This window comes from Cebus imitator, unplaced genomic scaffold (genome assembly GCF_001604975.1).
Source record: "Cebus imitator isolate Cc_AM_T3 unplaced genomic scaffold, Cebus_imitator-1.0 Scaffold213, whole genome shotgun sequence".
Taxonomy (NCBI): domain Eukaryota; kingdom Metazoa; phylum Chordata; class Mammalia; order Primates; family Cebidae; genus Cebus; species Cebus imitator.
In genome coordinates, this window is record NW_016107528.1 from 134447 (window position 1) to 152208 (window position 17762).

At 51.8% G+C, this 17762-nt stretch overlaps 2 protein-coding genes across 2 annotated transcripts; both read right to left on the reverse strand.

The window, feature by feature from the left end:
* Positions 1-1299: 1299 nt before the first annotated feature.
* MCIDAS (multiciliate differentiation and DNA synthesis associated cell cycle protein) lies at positions 1300-9418 on the reverse strand. The gene is made up of 7 exons (XM_017548664.2): positions 9234-9418; positions 9050-9146; positions 8795-8886; positions 4860-4932; positions 4085-4308; positions 2934-3044; positions 1300-2709 (listed from the first exon to the last, which is right to left on the reverse strand). Exons 1-7 carry the CDS (start codon positions 9351-9353, stop codon positions 2269-2271), a joined length of 1158 nt encoding a protein of 385 aa, XP_017404153.1. The 5' UTR covers positions 9354-9418; the 3' UTR covers positions 1300-2268.
* Positions 9419-13128: 3710 nt separating this feature from the next.
* Positions 13129-15736, reverse strand: CCNO (cyclin O). The gene is made up of 3 exons (XM_017548668.2): positions 15099-15736; positions 14317-14502; positions 13129-13837 (listed from the first exon to the last, which is right to left on the reverse strand). Exons 1-3 carry the CDS (start codon positions 15477-15479, stop codon positions 13355-13357), a joined length of 1050 nt encoding a protein of 349 aa, XP_017404157.1. The 5' UTR covers positions 15480-15736; the 3' UTR covers positions 13129-13354.
* Between the last annotated feature and the right edge of the window lie 2026 nt (positions 15737-17762).

The window sequence follows — 17762 nt, forward strand, 5'->3', positions numbered from 1 at the left end:
AACTCTACTACTGCTAATTTAGTCATTTGCACCATTAGTCCGAAAGATAACTCCCCCACCCCCTCCCTCCCACCCCAACCACTGCCTCAGGAGTGAAAGATACTTAAGCAGTTCAAGTTACCGATGGCTAACATGACAGTTATAGGAATATGATCTTAAAGGCAGAAAGAAATGTAATTTTTAAAACTCTAGTCATAAGCCATACAGAAAAAAACCCTATATATTTTTAAATTTTCTGGTTATTGTAGGTAAAGCATTATAAGAATACTTATAAAGAGGAAAAGACTTGACAAGCCGATTGTTTCAGGGGACAGGTTAAGAGACTGGGGGAAAGTGATTTTTTGTTTTTTCTTATCCCAAACTGTGGTAACTTTATATTTGAGCTGATGAAAAAAAAATTCTGGACCATCCACTGTACTTTTTAAGAGTCTATTTGTTAGACAAAATATGAGGAAATGTGGTCTGTTTTATCACTTTTTGGTTTCTAAATGGGTATTTAAATACAGATAACAGTACATACATGACAAACTGGAAGAGCAGGTTCTGCCACACTGCCAACTTACCTGTTATCTGATATCTCCTCTCAGACTGGCAGAACCAGCAATGCAGCGTGGCGTAACATAGTTGGAAACATGCCCAAACTGAGCCCCCAAGTGCAAGAAGTAACCCTCATGTTAAGAACTGTGAAGGTCAGGAAAAATCAGTGCTTGACATATGCCACTCACATCATTTCAGAAACAAGTAGAAAAGAACCCCAGGGTCCTGGCGGGGTGGCTCACACCTGTAATCCCAGCACTTTGGAAGGCTGAGGTAGGCGGATCACCTGAGGTCGGGGGTTCAAGACCAGACTGACCAACATGGAGAAACCCATCTCTACTAAAAATACAAAAATTAGCTGGGTGTGGTAGATCATGCCTGTAATTCCAGCTACTTGGGAGGCTGAGGCAGGAGAATCACTTGAATCTGAGAGACAGAGGTTGCAGTGAGCTGAGATTGAGCCATTGTACTTCAGCTGGGGCAACAAGAGTGAACCTTGAAAGAGAAAAGAAAGAGAGAAAGGGGGGAAAGAAAGAAAGAAAAAGAAAGAGAGAGAGAGAGGAAGGGAGGAAAAGAAAGAGAGAGAGAGAGAGAGAAAGAAAGAAAGAAGAAAGAAAGAAAGAAAGAAAGAAAGAAAGAAAGAAAGAAAGAAAGAAAGAAAGAGAGAGAAAGAGAGAAAGAGGAAGGAAGGAAGGAAGAAAGAAAAGAAAGAGAAAACAAACTCCAGACAAAAGGGAATAGACGGAAGTCAAGTCAAAGTGAAGGCACGCTGACTTTTTACAGCAAGTTTTTCTTGCAAGTTATGTAGATCGAGCCAAGAAATGTAAAATATGACTGTGCACCCCAGTTTTATCTGTGCAGTGCAAGTAGGTAGTTTTACTTTGATCAAGATTTCCACACTTGATTTCTGGCAAAAAATGGGAACACTTTTTCATGTGGTATATGCTATTTTCTTAAAACAATGTATATTTCTTATTCACAATGTTTGCTTTTTAGGTGGTTATTCAGTTTGCACAAATAGAACTGTGCAGATAATGAATATAAACCTTTACCATAAATCTTCTAAATTATACGAATGATCATTACAAACAAGTGTGTTTAGCATCCATTTTGTTAATAGCCCATCGCCTCTGAGAATCTGCCTTTTCCTAAGACAACTGTTTAGGTTACCTCTCCCAATTTCATATTTTGGCCGCCAAAATAAAAGTTTTCAATAGTGACAAAATTAGGTATCCTTCTAGGACTGAGGGAAGTTGAGTGATGTATATTAACATTCACTCAGAAACCAGGCTTCTGGGCCTAGAGTCCTTAAGTGACTAGTGAAAGTGATTGAAAGTGATTGAAACGTTCCCATTGCAGGAAATTACTTAACCTTTTAGAGCCTCCTTTTCCTTCTTATAAAGCTAAGGCATTACATAATTATAAAAGTAGCTACGGTTTCTAAATCCCTCCCTGCTCTAAAAATACATAATTCAAAGCTGCTAAAAATAAATACCTTTAAAATTGGCTGTGACACATGTGACATACACATATATACACAGAGTTTCACTGTGACAAGGGGAGGGGCCATACAATGTTTTGTAGCAGAAGTTTACAGTGCATCAGTATCAAGATGTTTTTCTTCTGAAAAAATGTTTCAGGGTGGCATTCAACCTGAAGGGAGAGTTCTGGGAAACCTTCAGACACTTCCGTGGAAACACAGGGCAGTGTTTTGGGAGATCACATCACAGCTCAACTGGGGACCCAGCGGAACTTGTAACCCCCGTTAGCTGTTCTAATGGTGAAGGCATTGCCCTGGGGGAAGGCGAGGGTACGGATGGTGCTGTGGCTGCGGATGGGGGTACTGAAGGAGCCGCCCTCCTCCAGCTCACCGCGGCTCAGGTTCAACGTGCTCCGGCTGCAGTCGGTGCGCAGCCCCCGGAAAGCGCCGTGTAGGTTCCCGGGCCTGCTGTCCTTGTTCACGGACTCTGGCTGCAGTCGGGGCCGCTTGGGATCACGGCTGTGCAGGGCTTCATCGCAGCGCTCGGATATCTCCCTCAGGATGGCATCCACTTCCGCGCAATCCTCCCCCGCGGCGCTGACCAGCTCCTCCAGGCTTCTTTTGGCCTTCGCCTTCAGCAGGAAGGGCTCAGCCGCCGCCTCACAATCCTGGGACTGTGTGATCATCAGCTTCTACGAAAGACGGGGAAGAGCGCCGCCCTGGGGCCTGCCGGACCCGCCGGGGTCGGGGCGCGCAAAAGGTGACCTGGGCGCGCTTTGAACCAGACACCCAGCGGTCCTCTCCTCTCCCGGGCCCCCGCCAGGTCCCAACGCTGGGAGCAGAGTCGGGGGCGGGGATGCACTGAACAGTTCAGTTCCGATGTCCTGCAGTTCCCACACGCCCCAGCCCCACTTACATCCAGCACCGAGGCCAGGTGCCGGGTTCGGCTAGCGAGTTCCTTCAGCTGCACATTCCGCTCCTTGAGCGAGGCGATCTCCTCCTGTTTCTGGGTCAGGGTCACGTGCAGCTGCAGGAGGGGACCCGAACATTCAGGGGTAGGCACTGTGCTGGGTCGCGCCTGCGTATCTGGCATGACTCAAACCCAGATCCTGACGTCTCATCAGGAACTGAGGACGCGTGGGCATTTACACCAGTGAGAATAATAATCAATTTCCTTTTTTTTTCCTTAAAGCACTTGGACAAAATGTATCTCCATTAATCCTCAGTGTAGCCTGCTGATTAAGAGTACTGACTTGGGCAGATCTAAGTTCTGTCACTGAAGTTCAACAATCCTATGTCTTGATTTCCTTGTAAATGGGGGCTAGTAAGAGTATCTAGCTCAATGATCACTGTGAGCATTGAGAAGAGAAAGCATAAATCGTTAAGTACAGGGCTAGGCACATAGAAAGCCTTCAATAAATATTGGTGTCCCTATTACAAATCTGGCAGATACTATGCAATATTTGTATGTAACACAACTGCGCTTGTAGCTCTAAATCCCCCCAAAATAAAACAATGTTTAAAAATAAATAAAATGGCCTGGTGCAGTGGCTAACGCCTGTAATCCCAGCACTTTGGGAGGTTGAGGCAGGCGGATCACCTGAGGTCAATTCAAGACCAGCCTGGCCAACGTGGTGAAACCTTGTCTCTACTAAAAATACAAAAATTAGCCAAGTGTGGTAGTACACGCCTGTAATCCCAGCTACTTGGGAGGTTGAGGCATGAGAATCACTTGAGCCTGGGAGGTGGATGTTGTTGTGAGCCAAGATCGAGCCACTGAGCTCCAGCCTCAGCGACAGAGTGAAACTCTGTTTTAAAATAAATAAACAAACAAATCAATCAATAAAAAATAATTAATAAAATAAAAATCAGGTGGGGTAGGATTATTCCCATTTAATGAAGCTGGAAAGGGGTGGAGCCACCGGAGCAATGGCAGCTATGCGAACCACCAGCCAGTCCACTGGTTCCGACTCACAGGACCTCATTCTTGCCCTTGCAACCCCCACTGCCACCCTCTATACTCTGTCCCTGCCCCAGGATTCCTGGTCACCAGGCCAGTGTCCCTACTTGATTGTTCTCTACGAGCGCGTCTCCCAATGCTCTCTGGTTCTGGTCTGCCACCTCCTTCCAGTACTGCTCAGGCGGGGGCACGTCTGGAGGGTGCAGCGGTGGTGACTGCAAGGCCCGTGGGTCCAGTGGCGGGGAGAGGCAGGGCCCGAATGGTGATATGTCGCAAGGAGAGAAGGGGAAGTCTCCGCTGGCCAGGGTAGGTGACATCATAGAGGATGAATCTGGAGAAGAGCGGGAGCTGGATTTGCAGCCTCAAACTCACGCCCAGCTAGTTACAGGAGCAAAATGTACTCTGGGTGTAGGGTTTATGTAGAGATTTTGTCTTAATTATTAAATTAAGTACCCCTTACTCCTAAACACCTGATTACCAGGCCCTTCCTGATGGCCTGTACATACACAGCAGGCATCCAAAATCTGCCTGTTAAGTTTACAATCAAGAAAACTTCCCTGGGCCTGAACGTCACACAGGCCTTCTATCCGCTGCACACTCGTCCTGAAACCTCCCCCGCCATACCACAGCATAGTGCTCCGTGTCCCAGAACTCACAACGACCCCGACCCCCGACCCCCTATGTAGATCCAGCGGTTCGACCTACCCACTGGAGGAGAGAAATGTCCTAAATATGGAAAAGCCTGACTATTTGATGAGTTGCTGGAGAGTCATTGACAGTTGGCTGGGTATATCACCTTCACAACCACGAAATCTGAACTAGTCTGATTTGGGAGTGGGAGACACCTCCGCTGTTATTTAACTGCCAGGAGATTGCACTTGCCTGCAATGAGATCATCCACCGTGTCTCTGAAATCCCGCAGATTGAAGTCCGCTTCCGTTTGGAGGGAATGGTTCTGAAATAAACCAGAGGTGTACACTGGTTAACGAGTCTAGCGGGTCCGGAACTCTTCCTAGACCGACAGACCCCGTCCGGGGCTCGGCAGCGGGTCTGCGCGCACTCGCGTCGGCAGCCCAGTCTCCTACCCGAAAATTCAAGCCCCCTCCTAGACAGTGAACCCAACAGGCTCACATTGCTGCGGTGGGGAGGGGGGCACGGGGGTTGGGGGGGAGCTCCTGCAAGGCACGGAAACAGAGCAGCGGTGGACGTAGGTCCCTCCGGGGGCGGGGCGGGGGCCCGCCACCCACCAACCAGCCACGCAGCCGCCTGCGTGAGGCCAGGCGGTTCCCTGTGCACCCGCGAAATTTCAACTCCGATTCATCAGCCACGCGCCACTGAGCCGCCGCTCTAGGAGCAGAACACGACTTGAACACCGGCTCTTTCCACCCAAGACCTGACAGCTTGCAGGGGCCTCCAGAGCAGTAATTGGAGGCCGCGTTTCCCCGCCAAGGCTCGGCCCCAGCTAACCACCCCACCCCCGCAACCGAGCGGGAAGTAGGCTGTGACTCGAGGGACCAGAGGGATATGGGAAATGCTTCTGTTCTGTGCACAGCTGGCATGGCCTCCATTGCTTTTCTCAGTTTCCCAAAAAGTTGGGATTAGACTTTTCTCATACAGCCGGTGCACCTCCAACATCTTGAACTGTACTCTCGCTGCCTTAGGTGTCTGGGTGTGTGAGGGGAAAGGAGACCTTAAGGGGCCGGAGGAGCAGGGACCTTGTTGTTCCCTTAATTCATGGACATTTATTTAGAGTTGATTTACACAGCCTCTCAGTTCATCCTCACACCAGTGTGGAAGCAGGCGGGGCCTGGAAAGTGATTCCTCTCCGAGGAAGAATCTGAAGCTCAGAGAGCTACCCAGAGTCACCCAGCTCTGAAGTACTGTAGTGAAATGGGGCCTCCTGCCTCCATAGTTCATTTCTTTCTTTTCTGTCTCTCTTTCTTTCCTTTCCTTTTCTTTTCTCCTTCCTTCCTTCCCTTCACTTTCTTGTGAAGGAAAAAGAAAAAGAAATGAAACTTTGAATTCTACCGATGCAAATAGATAGATCTGGCATTTCTCCAACTACAAAAGCAAGAAAAAAATGACTAACAAAGAACATGATGCCTTTCTTTCTTTCTTTCTTTCTCTTTCTTTCTTTCTTTGACAGAGTTTCACTCTTGTTGCCCAGGCTGGAGTGCAATGGCACGATCTTGACTCACTGCAACCTCCACCTCCTGGGTTCAAGAGATTCTCCTGCTTCAGCCTCCCTAGTAGTTGAGATTACAGGCGTTTGCTACCATGCCCAGCTAATTTTTTGTATTTTTAGTAGAGACGGGGTTTCACTATGTTGGCCAGGCTGGTCTTGAACCCTGACCTCAGGCGATCCACCTGCCTCAGCCTCCCAAAGTGCTGGGATTACAGGAGTGAGCCCCTGCACCCAGCTGCTTTTCTCTCTTTTTAGGAAAGCTGGCTTCCACTGAAGACAGCACTGGGAAGAGGACAGGAGTCTCAAGGGCCATGGTGTGAGAAGATGCATCCAATAGCCCACCAGAAAGCCCTGTCCTACTGAATGCACTGTTGATTCATTCTTTTGTGCTTATCATACTGTTTTCCCAAAAGAGAGAGTTCTTCTTTACTATTCAAATATTTCTGGGAAGAGGAACTTACTCTGGAACTAACTTCAAAGAATGTACAAGTATCAGTTTTCTTTCCATTGGGAGAAAAGAGTCAAGTAGGGAGGCCTCTACCACCTTTGTCATTAGTTGAGACTATAAGGGAAAGGAGATGAGAAAGGAAGGGCTGAGGGCCCCACACAAGTCCTGGAGCATGAGTTCTGCCCTGGTTGAAGGGGCTCATTCTTCAAGGACTGGAAGGTCTCCTCCTCAGTAGGGATTTGAGAAAAGTCTCATGAGGAGACTGGAAGCCAACTAAGGAACTGGGGCCCTGGAAATGCTACCTCTTATGCCAATCCAGGCTTTGGCCTATTGTGAACCTCAAACATTTCTAGAGCACTTCCGCTCTCTGTCCACCTTCCCCAGCAGGAAAGGAATGGGGAAATGTGATCTGAGTGTCCCTGGGGTCTCCCTGGGCGTTTCCTCCACAGGGGCCTCTTTCCTCTGAACCAGCTCTATCTTCCCAGGAAAAATCCTGGATTTTTTTGGGTCCATCTGATGTGAGCTCTGTTCTTGAAACTTCGAGGCTGGGTATGGTGGCTCATGCCTGTAATCTCAGCACTTTGAGAGGCTGAGGCAGGCAGATCGTTTGAGCACAGGAGTTCAAGACTAGGCTGGGCAACATGGCAAATCCCCATCTGTACAAAAAATACAAAGAAACAAACTAGCTGGCCGTGGTGGTGTGTGCCTGCAGTCCTGGCTAGTTAGGAGGCTGAGGTGAGAGGACCACCTGAGCCTGGGAGGTCCAGCCTACAGTAAGCCATGATCATGTCACTGTACTCCAGCCTGGGTGACAGAGTGAGACCTTGTCTCAAAAAAAGAAAAAGAAATAAAACTTTGAATTCTACCGACACAAATAGATAAATCTGGCATTTCTCCAACTACAAAAGTAAGAAAAAAATGACTAACAAAGAGCATGATGCCAAATTTAAAATCTATATACTTAAGCAAACATTCAACAAGAGCTGCTTGGGTTTTGTTACTTGCACAATAAACATGTTGGGGTAAGGGAGTAGGTCTCTGGGTCAGCTGGAAGATGCTCAGGCATTATCTTTCCTTATTCGATCATCCACATCTAAAAAGAACAATTAAATGGCCTCAGCAGTGCAATGCCCACTCCCAACTCTTGCCTTAACAATCTCTGCTCTCAGCGGCCACCTACATTGAGTCTCCCTGGGCTCTACCCCAAAGTTCTAGGAGGCCCTTGGAGGAGGACTGAGAAGCTTTGCTACACTACCATTTCCAGTTCTGGGAGGTGGTCAAGTCTCTGCAGAGTTCTGTACTGGGCCTGTCTGCAGACCCCAGACCTATTGCCAGGAAGCTGGAACTGGCACTCTTCCTGGGAGTTGCATCTGGTTAAGACCCCCTGTCCACCTGGGCACTTCATGTCCCACCCATAAGCCCAGCTTCTGGCCTCCCAGACACCAGTGCTGGGAGACTCCTTCCTCTGCAGTTAGCACAGGCAAGTGGTGGAAGTGGGATGGGAGTAAGAAGACAAGTTCTGTGGGAAAGAAAAAAGTCGAGTGCCTTTTTGCCCCATCATGGCAAGTGACTAGAGCTTTTACGAGGGCTGAACAGGACTTTGAAAAAGTGCCCAACTGCTGAAGGACCATCTCTACAGAGGGGAACATTTTCAGCAAGATTACTTCCAGAGTCCTTTGTCCTTCTTCCTGCTTCTCCCAACTGCAAATTCTCTTACTCTTTTCCAGTCTTGATAAAGAAGTTATCCATCAACCTCCACTCTTCTTACACACCCACGGAATGATAATGGCCAGGAAGGGGATGTTGGGAGAACTGACAGGGCATGCAACAGGTGCCCAGAGAGCAACTTTGCTCCCATCCACCCGCCTGATCTCTCAGTGCGAAATCTTGTCACAGATTCGAGGAGTAGATAGGGAGGGGAATAGCAAGGGAGGCCTCCTGGTGAGCCCCACTGTACCAAGTTGGTCAAAACAGCTCCAGTGGATATGTGGTCTTCATAACATGCTAGGAGAGAAGCAGAAGTTCTGATCTGGGAGGCACAGGTGCCTGCACGACGCTCCCCCTCACCAGCTGAACTTGCCTGCGCTCCCGACCCGAGAGGAGCTTTCAGGGAATTAAAACCACCACCCCGAGTAGGGTTTGGGCTGCGTGAAACCGCGAGGCTCCACCAGAAGGGGGAGGTACCTGCGATGCGGCTAGGTCACCACCAGGCGGCGCGTCGGACCCGAGTAGCGAAGAGCAATCCGCGAGGTCCTGCAGGTCTATGGTGGTGAGGGCTGCGCGGGGAGACCGGGAGACACGCGCCGGGCGGCCCCTGAGCCTCTCCGCCAGGCTCACTGCTAGGACGTCAAAGCCCGGAGGAGAGAAGCTCCTCCGAGCCATGCGCGCCGCGCCCTCCCGGCGAGGACCCGAGGGGTAGGCGTGTGCCACGGGGCTCACCTGGCAGCGCAGTGGGCTCGGCGTCTGGGGGATCCTCGTACACCGACACTGGGCTCCCGCCTGTGCATCCCGGGAAGAACTTCCGCGGAGGAGCGAACTGGCCGGGCACACAAACGTTGAACGCGGGTCAGCCCTCGGGGCACGGAGCGCGCAGAGCCCGCCCGCCCCGAATCAACCGCCCCACCTTCCTTTCCGGCTTCCCGGGCTTGCAGAGCAGCGCCCGGCCAGGCAGCGCCAGCATCCTGTTGGGGCAGATGCTGTCGAAGGCCCGGCGGCCGGCCGCGCCGCCCCCGCACGCCTGCATCCTGCCTCCTTCCTCCTGCCTCCCAGCGCCGACTGCTCGGAGGCGGCGGCCCGAAGCCGGCCGGAGGTTGGGGCAGGCGCGTGGCTGGGGAGGAGCCGAGTGGCGGCCTGGGAGGTGCGGAGAAAGGGCGGGGGAGGGGGAGGACCGCCGAGCGGGAGGGGTGGCTCGCGCCTGAGCGCCAGAGGTGGCGCCTTCAGCCGGGGACAATCTGCGCGCGGGCGGAGGCGTTAAACCCAACCTGGCAACCGGGCTTCCCCCGGGAGCCGCCAGCGCGGGGCCCGGGCCCGCCAGCGCCCTTTCGGCGAGCGTTGGCGCTGCCGCCTCCCGGCCGCGCCATGCGGAGAGAGAGAGAAGGAGGGGCGGGCGAGCGCCGGTCTCCCTCGCCTTGGGTGCTGTCTTCCCGCTTACCGACAGCGGGAATGGCAAAGTTAACGATTATTTCCTTTTCTTCCCACTCCAGCCACAGGCACAAAATAAACGTGGAGTGACACCCGCCAGCGCTAGACTCCGGCCTTTGCGCTCCCTGCAGGATTTAATAAGGATGTGGAATACCGTCAGGGACGCCCTGGAACAGCCCCCTGATTACAGAAACCCCTTCCCGCAGACCTGAACAGTATCCTGGGTCCTGACTCACGGACTTCTACAGGGTCTCTTTTGGCCTGAAGCCAACAGCCCCGGCCCTCTCCCCCAGCCCCGCAATTTTCTCGGCAGTGGCGCGTGAGCACAGCCTTTGAAAGACGATCCGTTAAGAAAAAGTGACAATAAGAACCCTCCTCCACTTTCTGAAAACGCCACAGTGGACAGTCCCGACTCCCCAAAAACCCTGGCCCTGTCTCTCCTAGTGGTTTCAGCGGCCCATTGCAACGTTTGGCTGGACTCTTCACAGTCGTAGTTGCCATTCCCAACCTGACACCTCTGCAAGGAATGGACATTGTCCTGAGTCTGAGGCATCTCCCAGGGAGGGGCATCCTTAAGTGAAGGGACCTTTCTCAGGACCACTCATATTCATCCAATTTGAAGTCATCTGAACTTGGAATCTTTGTGTACCCCCCCATTATTTGGGCACCTTGTTTTCCTTTTATACTTAGTAGTAGTAGTGAAAGAGCCTCTTTTAACGTGTCATCGTCCTCTTATTTGCACCCATTATCTGGAGTATGAAATAAGATCCCCTAACAGCCGTGGAAGGTAACCCAATGGTAGAGCTGGAATCGAGTGAGAGACCCTCTGGCCCACGTGTAGATGCAGAAACTAAATTGAGGTGAGGTCAACCAGCTAGAGTTGGAGTGGTATGGCTGCTGGTGAGGAGCTCTGGCTTTAGGATCAGAATGCCTGAGGACCAGGTCCATGAGCCCCGGGTCTTTAGGGAAAAAAAAAGTTACACTGGCCTCAATAGAGTTGCTGTGAAGATGAGTGAGATTATTTATGTAGAGTAACTGGTGCCTAGCAGGGGTAAATCAGTGATTTTTTGAAAAGCCTTTTCAGCTTTATTTCCAGCTTCCCACAGCCTGCTCCTAGCCCTGTCTCCTGTTTCCTCTGGTTCCTGAGTAGCACAACCACCAGACAGTTCATCTCCATTCCCATCCTCACTCACTTTCCAGTCTTTAAAATGAGTAGGGATGCTCTTAGATGAGTTTTGGGGAGATCTCTACACATGCAGGTCATCACAAAATTTCCAGGATAGGCCCATTGTCCAAATATTTGTCAATGAGTTCTAAGTTGGGGTAGAAAAAAAAATGGGCATTGCACATTATCTGTTGTAACAGGAACTGGAATAGCATGATTATATGACTTCTAGTCTGGATGATTCCGGAACCAGTAACCCATAGCAATCTTGGCTGATAAATGGAGCAGATACTGGTGAAGACAAGTCCCCCCAAAGTTACTCTTTTGCCTGGGGGCCAGACCCCAACCCCTTAAACGAAGCAGAGGGCCCTAATACTTTGTGACTTGAAACAGGTGATATGATCTTCTTCCTCCTTTTTCACCATCACAGAGCATCTTTTACACAGATAGCTTGGGGATCACCACTTCCTTCTTCCAGAGCCAAGGAGGAGGAAGTTCCTAGAGAGTTTAGCCTAGCCTAGCCTCAGAAGAGGCATCCAAGAGGTCTAGAGTAAGGCATCCCTGACTCTGAGAACACTTGGAAGACACACTTTGAGAAAAGTGCAAAGAAGTTTCTCTAAATTTCCTATGACTTTGTTTGCTTTTTATTTGTATTTGTCATACATTTTGATTTATTCTAGGTGCAGAGGAACATGCCAGATTTCCCCCCCAAAATTGACTTTTTTCAACCATATTGAAAATTTGAAAATACAATGAACAACCATATGTTCACCGCCCACCCAAATTGTTATTTTCCCATAGTTGTTCTCTGTTTCTTTGCGCCAAGTTTTTCTGCATAGTTCCTCTCCTCCCATCACTGTGCAGCCTTTATTTCTCAAAGGCTTGCTGTGTGCCAGGACCTGTGCTGGGGGATCAGTAAGGAGTATCTCATTAGAGCTATACTTCCGCCCTACTAAATAGGCGCTATTGCTAGTCCCATTTTTATAGATGAGACATAGGCATAGATATGTGACTTGCTCAAGGTCATCTGGCAAATTGGATCCAGAGGCCACTTATTGAATCACTGCTTTATAGCACCTCATAACACATAAACTTAATATCATTTAAGCTTCTCAATCTCATTTAGGCTTACAACCTTGGTTTCAATTGTAGAGCTGAGAGAGCATATGAAATTTGCTAGAGGTGACAAGAGCTGAGAGATTTGGTGACTGCATCAGATTCATGACAGTGAGACTGAAGATAATATGACAGGTGTAGAGCCAAAACTCCAGCAAATGTCTCATTTCTCAACTCAGTTTTCTCTAAATCTATAAAATGATTCCTGTAACGTGACTGAGGTACGCACTGTGCTGGCTCTCCAGATATGTTCTCTGTAGGCCCCACTGAATGGGGAGCACTGAGTAAATAACTGTCTGCCACCTATCTCAAGAAGAGCATTTTGGAGAATTACCAGAAACCTGTACGTGGGGGACATTTAGTAGTGCGGCTAAGAGTGGGACTCTAGACTCAGATCCTGGCTACTCCACTGTTGTTTAATGGCTCTGCGCTCCAGTGTCCTCTGAAAAATGGGATAGTAGACTCTGCTTCATAGAGTTGCTGGAAAAATGAAATGAAATCTGAACACAGTACCTAATACATAGCACTCAATATAGCCATTATGACTATTATGCCAGTTATCTTGGGCACCATGTGGTAGCATGAACAGTTAAACCATGTGATTGCAGGGTAAATGGGCTTGACCTGCAATGGCCATGACCAGTCACAGCCTTGGTTTTCAACATGCTCCAGTTGAACACAGGATTCTCCATGCCTGGATATCGCTTGCTTTCCCCCACCTCTGCTGGTGTGCCTGTGTGGTCCCCAAAGCTTCCCAGACTCACGTCTGCCTCACTAGCAAGTGCAGTCATCGGACAGCATAGAGGTTCTATTCTGTCTCACACTACACTGCACTCACCGCACCCTTTTGGACTCTGTAGGAGGGCACAGTCCCTAGTCTCTTGACATGAGGGTCACAGGACCAAAGCCATCAGGTGATCCTAACTCCACTAATCTCTGGAATTCAGTATCCAGGACCTCACCTGACCTGGTGTTTCCACAGAGATGCCAACTACAGAGTGGACCCAGAGGGAGGGTAAAATCCCTCAAACAATGCCAACCACCCCATTCCTGAGCTGAATTCACCTTCCCTCCCCACAGACAGACACTTGCAGGATTTAGACAAACCACAACTGTTTATTGGGGAAAGACTCAGCTCCCTCGTGTGCTCGCTGCAAAATAAATAAAATACCAGATGGTACTATCACACACTATTTACAACCTGCAGCTGACCAAGCAGGCCCTGAAGCCTTCTCTGTGAACCAATATTACTCTCTTCTGAGGCTATGGGAGAGGTCCAGTAACTGGGCCAGGAACTAAAAGGGAACCAAGAGTCTGTTTTATTATGAGCTCAGGGACAGGCTGCACTTCTCGCAGATCTGAACAGGCAGCATGTGAGTCAAGGAAGTACTGTTTGTGGCCACCAGCAGTTGCAGCTTGCCCAGGCAGTCCTGCAGGGCCGCCTCCGGGTGCTCGCCCAGGCGCAAGTCCACCGGACGCGGAACCCGCAGCATGCGATCCGCCAGCGCCAGGCAGCAGATCGCCAGCAGGGAGGGGGAGTAGCTGGTGAAGGCATCGTCGGCCAGACTCAGCTCGGCCACCCCGCGCGCCAGGGCTTGCGCTTCCAGAGCTTCGGAGACCTCAGCCTGCCCCGCCTCCACACGAGCGTGCGTGAAATGCTCCAGGAAGAAGCTAATGGTGGGCGCACCCAGGCTGAAGTGCAGCTTGTGCAGCACGATACACTCGAGGTTGCAGAGCTGCTGCCGGGAGAAGGCGCCGCAGCACAGGGCCAGGAGCTGCTTCACACGCGGCGGGTGCACCTCCACCTGCAACACAGGGCACATTCAACCTACCTAGCGGCTTCCCGGCCCGAGGCCCATCCCAGTCTAAAGCCCCGGACTTTCCCCATCCCTTCCAGAGAGACAGCAGGGGCTCCGCCTCTCCATTGCTTCCACGTAAGTGACCTGGGGCGTACTTCCAGCGCAGTTCGTCTAACTACTGTCCAACTAAAAAAAAGCTTGGGAAATTTTGAAGGCTTTTTCCAGAGACGAGACTAGAGGTGCCACAAAGAGATGTTTGGGACTGACTACAGCTATTAGTATATTAGACTATTTATTTGGGGGCTGAGTGACAGGATTGTTCGTTTGTGGAGGAATTGGGAAGTTAAGGCTGAGATATATGCATATGCAAATATCTGCCAAAATGCGTTCTGGGAACCCAGCACTGAATTGTGTGTGCGCGCTGGAGAGACGCGTGGCCAGGAAGTGGCGGAGCGTTTGCGTCCCCAGATACCGCGTGGAGGTACCTGTTTGCAAGCGATGAGCAAGGAGGTGACCCCAAGCAGCTGGAAACAGTCTGCAGCCACCGGCGTGGTGGTGAGGAAGCGGTCCAGAGTGTTCACCGTCAGGCACAGCGACTCGAAGGAGAGGCCGAATTGGCGGTGCACCGGGATCAGCCAGCTGAGCAGCTTACAGCGGGATTCCGCCGTCACCTGCCGGGAGGGAGGGGGAGGCGGGCCCGCTGGGCTTAGGGTGGAGAGGGGCTGTGGAAGGGAAGGGCCAGGAAGAGTCTGGGAGCTTCGCCGGAGAGAGGCAAGATTTCAGAAAGACAAACGCAATGGAAACTGGGAAACGCGTGGGCAGCGCTGAGCCGGAACGCCGGGCTTAGGACCTGGCGCTGTGCAGAGTGCGTGGTACACATTACCTCGCGTAACGCGCTCAGCAATTCAAAGAAGGGGAGGGGGTCCATTTTGCAGATGAAGAAAGGCGCTTAGGGGCGTTAAATAACTTGCCCGAGGTCGGTAGGAGTCCAGACTAAACCTAGAAACGAATTCCTCTCACTCTACCGTGCCCCACTAGCCAGATAGAGAACTTGGGGCAAGTCCCTCAAGCCGTCTACGCCCCACTTTTCTTCATCTGTAAAATGAGGTCGGTGACCCGCCCCTCCGCGGCACCTTCTGCTTCGACTGCGGGCGGGAGCTGGGCTGGCGCAGGCCCTGGCGCCCGGAGGGTCGACCCAGCAGGAGAGGAGACAGCGTGGGAGAGGAGGAGGAGCGGCGGCGGGGAGCTGGCTCTCCCAGCACCTCACTTGTGGCTGCCGCGCCAGCGCCTCCCGCGGGTGGAAGTGGCTCTCTTGCGCCCTGCGGAAGGCGTAGCAGCTCTGGCCGTAGTCGCGGAAGGTCTGTAGATCTAGCTGTGCCAAGGGCTGAGCCGGGCCGGGCAGGGGGCTACCGCCCCGCGCCGCAGAGGGAGTGTCTGCGCCGTCCGAGCTGGAGCTGGGGGACTCGAACAGGTCGCAAATGCCGGAGTCTCCCGGGAGCGGGCACGGGTTCAGGGGCTGTAGCGGCTGCTTCCTCCGGAGGCGCGGACGCCTGCTCTTCTTCACCGGGGCGCGGAGGTTCTGGTCGTGGTCCCGCCTCCCCGTCCGGGCGGCGGGGCTCGCGGGGCTGGTGGGACAGGGGGTCACCATGATGCGGCCTGGTGGCCGCTCTACTACCTCAACGCCCCGGCTGCGGCGGGCAGCAGACGCGACACGCGAAAGTGCGAAAGAGGCTGGGCTCTGCGGCCGGAGCGGTCCTAAGTACCCCGCCGGCTCCTCTCTACCACACCCTCGGCCTCTCACTGGCTGAGCCCAGAGCGGCCCCGGAGCCGCGATTTTCCGGCAGGAGAACCACTCGCCTCAGGGCGCTGGCAGCGCGTCGCCTCCGCGGCCCGCCAGGGGGAGGGGGAGCTGCAGCGCGCGCGGCGCACCCGCCTTTCGCGCCTGCGACTCGCGTTACCCCGGCAACCAGAGCCCGGGTCGCTGCGGGAGCCTGGCGCGCGGAGTGGGAGTGGGGCTGCGGCGGGCCCAGCCGAGCGGCTCCGCTGCGCCGAGTAAAAGATTCTCCCAGGGGGCATCTCCCTGTCCTTGGCCAGATGGCCTCGACACGTGCGGGCACCTCTAACCCAGGTCGGTAATTCTGTAAAGGTCTGATACTGAGTTCCAAACGAAAGTCGGGCTAGAATTCTGTCAACACAGGAAAAGTTGTCCTCAGTGACCCAAACAAGCAGTAGTGTTCATTCCGTTGCGTTTGTGGGTTTTGTTACGGTGGGTACAGGAGCAGCCAGTGCCCTTCCTTCCGCCGGGCTCGGGGAGCACAGCTCCGGCAGGGCCGTCTGTGCTGCGGATAGATAGGCGCTCGACCAGCCAGCCGCGGCGTCCGCCCTTAAAACAAAATGGAAAACTGCCGGATAAACCTCAGTCGGCGAGCAAGTCTGCAGGCCGCGGAGACGTTCTCCTACACTTTCCACCCCAAGCCAAGTAAGCTGGGGCTGCAGCGGTTTAAGAACATTGTTGGAGAGTTGCATTTCCAGTTTGATCGAATTGGTCACAGCATGTTCCGTTTTAGATCATTAGCTTCTGGCCTTCTGCCCCGCCGGCAGCCCAGTCCTTTCTTGGTTGTTCCTTGCTTCCAGCGTCCGCTCCTTCAGGATGGTAAACTCAAGGACATTAAAGCTGGAATGGGGACGCCCAGGCCGACTGGACGTGGCAGTTTTTTCAAAGCGCCTCGGGTTTAGCCCACAGACTGTTGTCCCGGTAGAAGCAGGAGCCCTTCTCTGGCCTGAGTGAATCTTCCTGAGGGTCTCTGACCCTATAGGAGAAGGGGCTCCAGGAGCACAAGTAGCCTCTAATCAACCTCACAGGCACTCAGCAACGGCAGAAAGCCCAGATACCCTCAGCCCCAGTGAGCTTTCTAGAGGCGCTCTAAGAGGCGAGGCTACTGGGTGCCAAACCAGGAGCGGGTTCAGCCACCTAACCTCATTCCAGAAGAAAGCTTACAAATGTACCTACTCAAAGTGCAAGTTTCTGTGTCTGAAAATTTAGTAGATAGTGGGATGGTGTCTCCTAGAGATGCAGGTGAAAAAAAAGGAATGCATTTCGGGTTCTGTCCACTGTTACTCCTATTTTCCTGTAACTCTGAGCAAGCTCTCTATTCTCCTGCCCTAAAAAATGTCATCTGGGCTGGCTCACGACTGTAATGCCAGCACTTTGGGAGGCTGGAGCAGGTGGGTCACATGAGGTCAGCAGTTCGAGACTAACCTGGCCAACATGGTGAAACCACATCTCTACTAAAAATACAAAAATCAGCTGGGGGTGGTGGCACACACCTGTAATCCCAGCTACTTGGGAGGTTGAGGCAGGAGAATGGCTTGAACCTGGGAGGTGGAGGTTACAATGAGCTGAGATCATGCCACTGTACTCCAGCCTGGGCAACACAGCAAAACTCTGTTTCAAAAGAAAAATAAATAAATAAATAAAGTCATCTCTAACATGGGAGATGAGTTAAGAAACACTGGGTGTGGTGCCAGGCCTTACTGTCTCTCAGACTATTGTTGACAATCATTATGGGAGGAGCAGTTGAACCTGTGGAGAGGACTCAGCTATCAGACTTCTTCCTAGAGAAGCTTTCTGGGTGAGGAGGAGGAAACCAGGAATTCTGATTTTTTCTTATTGACCTGGGTGGCCAGTGTGGTAAAGTGAAACGAGCATGAAGTCAACTCCTTTTTCTTTTTTTCTTTTTTTAAATCTAATTATGCTTTCATCTATTTTTTTCTCTCTCTCTTTTTTGACATGAGTCTCGCTCTGTGACCAGGCTTAAGTGCAGTGGCGTGATCTTGGCTCACTGCAACTTCTGCCTCCCGGGCTCGAGCGATTCTCCTGCCTCAGCCTCCTGCGTAGCTGAGACTTCAGGCTCAAGCCACCAAGCCCAGT

Coding starts and splice junctions, on each gene's coding strand:
- MCIDAS (XM_017548664.2), bottom strand. CDS start 9,353: ATGCAGGCGTGCGGGGGCGGCGCGGCCGGCCGCCGGGCCTTCGACAGC. Junction 4,309..4,859: donor GGTGGATGATCTCATTGCAG/GCAAGTGCAATC, acceptor GCTCTTCTCCAG/ATTCATCCTCTATGATGTCA. Junction 3,045..4,084: donor CGCTCGTAGAGAACAATCAA/GTAGGGACACTG, acceptor CCCCTCCTGCAG/CTGCACGTGACCCTGACCCA.
- CCNO (XM_017548668.2), bottom strand. CDS start 15,479: ATGGTGACCCCCTGTCCCACCAGCCCCGCGAGCCCCGCCGCCCGGACG. Junction 14,503..15,098: donor CGCTGGCGCGGCAGCCACAA/GTGAGGTGCTGG, acceptor CCCTCCCGGCAG/GTGACGGCGGAATCCCGCTG. Junction 13,838..14,316: donor TGCTCATCGCTTGCAAACAG/GTACCTCCACGC, acceptor CCTGTGTTGCAG/GTGGAGGTGCACCCGCCGCG.